Below are 3,645 nucleotides of genomic sequence, written 5' to 3'. Positions count from 1 at the left end.
CCCTTTGACCTAAAAATTCTGCTTTTAGTAAGAAGATATTTATATGTGGCCACAAGATTGCTACAAATGGGTGCTCCTTGCGATGTTGTTTACAGTGGCAATAGTCTAGAAGAAGTCAGTTTCAGCAAAGGGAGAACAGAATCGTTAAATAAGACGCGACACCTTGCAGTCATTAAAAAGCCATTAAAGAGACGATGCAAGGCTCTTGAGTTGGGAAGAAGATCCCTATGAACTGAGTGAAAAACAGATCACAAAAAAATTCATTACATAGTATGATCCCATTAAAAAATAATTTGTGTTTACATACAGAAAAATCTGGAAAGCTATATGTCCATCCAAGTAACCTTTAGGGGGAAGAGGATGGGTGATTTAATTTTTTCTCATCTCGGTAAGTTTTCTCCCACGCATGTACACGTTGACTGTCCGACCTCTTCGAGGCGGGAACCGTGGAAGGGGACCTGGGGACGGTATGCCTGAGGCCCTGACGAGCGGAGCTGAGCTGGCTCCTTTGTCCCCACAGGCTGACCAAAGTGGTTCGTAAAAGCCTTGTCAGCCTTGGCCGAGCCATTAAGGGGCAAGTCCTGATGTCCTCGGAGCTGGAGGACGTCTTCGACAGCGTGCTCGTGGGTAAAGTACCAGCCATGTGGATGGCCAAGTCCTACCCGTCACTGAAGGCCCTGGGGGGCTATGTGGCCGACCTGCTGGCCCGCCTGGCCTTCTTCCAGGTACGGGGGGTCAGGGTGACTGGGCACCTGGCTCATGTAGGTGAACAGTACATTCTGAGACGACAGACGAGAGGTGGGGGCAGGGGGGGGGCGCGGTGTGCAGAGGAGGACACGCTGGGCCGAGCTCCTACGGGAACAGGCTTCCCAGAGTTGCGGGCAGGAAGGGAGACTTTTCAAAATTCTTGGAAAGCTTAGAGCCTACGGGAAAAGGAGCAGGCACTGTCGCAAATGTCGCGAACTGGTCGCTCATGCGCCAGATTTGCTAGAAGAAGGTGTATTTGGTTTTGTAACCTGGTAATTTGAAAATTTTTTGAGGTGGCATGTAAATATTGGGTTATTACACCTAAAAATCAAGAAAGTTTTGATTTCTTGCAAAAAAAGGGAAGGCGCGAAACAATGGACGTGCCTTCCTGTTTGGCAGCCATCGCCGGAGAAGGTGGCTAGCGCTCAGTGGACATGGGGCCCCTGTCCCCCACTGCTCTGTGTGTCCCTGGCCCCCGTTTGCCCCTGGGCTGTTCCCAAAGCAGAAACAAACCTTTGTACCTTCATTTCAAAAGTGGGAAAATGTAAATTACAATGAAAGGGCTGCCTGCGCCAAGGAAAATCAGAATAAAGTGAATTTCTTAGTGGGGACTCATTTCTGTTGCCTGCCTTCGAATGACCTCCGACGTCGTGCTGACTCGGGGTCTGTCCCTCTGCGGCTTTGCAGGACTGGATTGACGGCGGGCCTCCCGTGGTCTTCTGGATATCCGGCTTCTACTTCACACAGTCCTTTCTGACGGGCGTCTCTCAGAATTACGCCCGGAGACACACCATCCCCATCGACCACATCGGGTTCGAGTTCGAGGTAGGCGTACTTTGGGTCGGGCCCGCTCCAGGGGTCGGCCAGAGAAAGCCAGTATTGGCCATGTCCTTATTGGTCCTAACATTTGCGTGTGCGAAGGCCCGGATGCCTCTGAGATGCTCTGAATGACGCCTTAGCATGACCTAACGGGGCTCCAGAAGGTATTCCCGACAGACTCGGAGTCCCCCAAGGCTTTGTCTCCGTGTATGTAAAACGGAATCTTTACAGAGGAAAGCTCTGCGCTCGTCCTGCCAAGAGAAATGAAAACACCCGCTATGCCACGTGTTCAGCGTGGCGGACTCCTCACCGGGGAGGGTGTCGTTGGGCGTGGGTAGTCGTGTGCTTGGCGTAGGTTAAAGGACATGCCTGTGGCCAAGCATCCATACTACAGGTGGGCTGTTACGTAGAGCACCGTGGGAAGACCCTCTGAGAGCATCTGGTTCAGAGGTCATGGACTGGTGGCCCCAGGTCTCAGTTTGTGAATAAACTTAACTCGATGGGCCTGTGAGGACAATGTTAAGCCACAATTAATGCCATAAGAAAACAGAATGACCGGTGCAAACATTGGAAAAAAGATAAAATCCTCTTTTTTTGATGTAGGAATGATTATGTATCTAGAAATCCTAAGAGACTCTGAAAACATATCTTTCAGAATTAATAGGAGAATGCGTGAGGTGACTGGATAGTGGTTAACGATACAGAAATCAATACCCTTTTGCTATTCTAGAAATAAGTACTCAGAAGTAGAAATGTTCACAAAAACAGAAAGACTAGAATTCGAACGATTTCAAGTGGAGCTTGTGCTCTCTGGTTCGCCGTTGTCCCCCGCACCCCGAGACCACTTTCTGCACTTAGAGGAATGGAGGGTACAACCTCTGACTCTGAACTGCGGTGTGCTGGTGCTGGCTCTCATCAACTCACCAGAGCCAGCCGGAACGCGTCGTTAATAGCTGATGACCTGACGTTGACCATGGTGGGGTCTTTACATCACAGAAATGGACCAAAATGGCAAACCAAGGCTTTATTTCTCCCCCCAGAGAACGGTTTTGCCGGCATGCACGTGACTAACCCCACACTGTATCGAGGGATGGTCGCTTAGTTACAGTTAACATGGTAGTCTCTGCTTCTGTGAGTAAGGGCAGCGTGCTGACTAGAAGTCACACCTGGCCCCTGTGTGGGAGGCAGGAACATTGTCACCGAAGCCCCCGTCTACTGGGAGGTGCGTCCCGGGCGAGGCAGGCACTGCAGCCAGGTGGCACTTTTCCAGCCTCTTAATGGTGCCCGAGTGAGGAAAACAGCAGGTCATGGCGCTCACAGCTTCCTCTCTTCCAGGTAACCACACGGGAGACGGTCATGGAGAGCAGCCCAGAAGACGGCGCCTACATAAAGGGACTCTTCTTAGAAGGTGCCCGTTGGGACAGGAAAACGATGCAGATTGGGGAGTCTCTCCCCAAAATCCTCTATGACCCGTTGCCCATCATTTGGCTGAAACCTGGGGAAAGTGCGCTGTTTCAGCATCGAGACGTTTACGTGTGTCCGGTCTATAAAACCAGTGCCCGCAGAGGCACCCTGTCCACCACAGGCCACTCCACCAACTACGTCCTCTCCATCGAACTGCCGACAGAGAGGCCCCAGAAGCACTGGATAAACCGAGGGGTGGCCTCTCTGTGCCAGCTGGATAACTGACGGCGACAGTCTCTGCACGGAAAATAAAAGGCCTTCCGTTGTCAACTACAATCTAGCTTTCCTTTCTTGAGAGTCACGTGACGTGCTGATGGTGATGATGATGACAGTCATATTAACTGAGCACTTGCTGTGAGCCGGGTATTTCAGAGCAGGCTGTAAGGCGGGTCACTGTTATGATCCTATTTTACAGCTACGGAAGCCATGACACAGAGAAGGTAAGCGATATCGCCCCAGATCCGATCACTGCTAAAATAGCGGCGCCTGGACGGGACGCAGGCAGTGGCTCTGCAGCCTGGCCCGTCAGCCGTGCGGCCAAGCTCCCCTGCAGTTGTTGTTATTTTCCTCATTGTTTCGCTCTGTCATTGAGTTTGGCTTTCACATGGGCCTACG

General features: G+C 51.4%; 1 protein-coding gene across 1 annotated transcript in view; it reads left to right on the top strand.

Moving 5' to 3' along the window:
* The window catches only part of DNAH3 (dynein axonemal heavy chain 3), a 149,540-nt gene extending 146,285 nt beyond the window's left edge, over positions 1-3,255 (top strand). Inside the window, exons 60-62 of the mRNA XM_023523811.1 lie at positions 521-725; positions 1,435-1,572; positions 2,902-3,255. Coding sequence (XP_023379579.1) covers positions 521-725; positions 1,435-1,572; positions 2,902-3,255 — 697 coding nt within the window. The remainder of the gene's footprint in view (positions 1-520; positions 726-1,434; positions 1,573-2,901) is intronic.
* Positions 3,256-3,645: the final 390 nt, after the last annotated feature.

This window comes from Pteropus vampyrus, unplaced genomic scaffold, assembly GCF_000151845.1.
Source record: "Pteropus vampyrus isolate Shadow unplaced genomic scaffold, Pvam_2.0 Scaffold417, whole genome shotgun sequence".
In the NCBI taxonomy this organism is placed as follows: Eukaryota; Metazoa; Chordata; class Mammalia; order Chiroptera; family Pteropodidae; genus Pteropus; species Pteropus vampyrus.
This window is presented reverse-complemented; position numbering and strand designations above follow the sequence as displayed.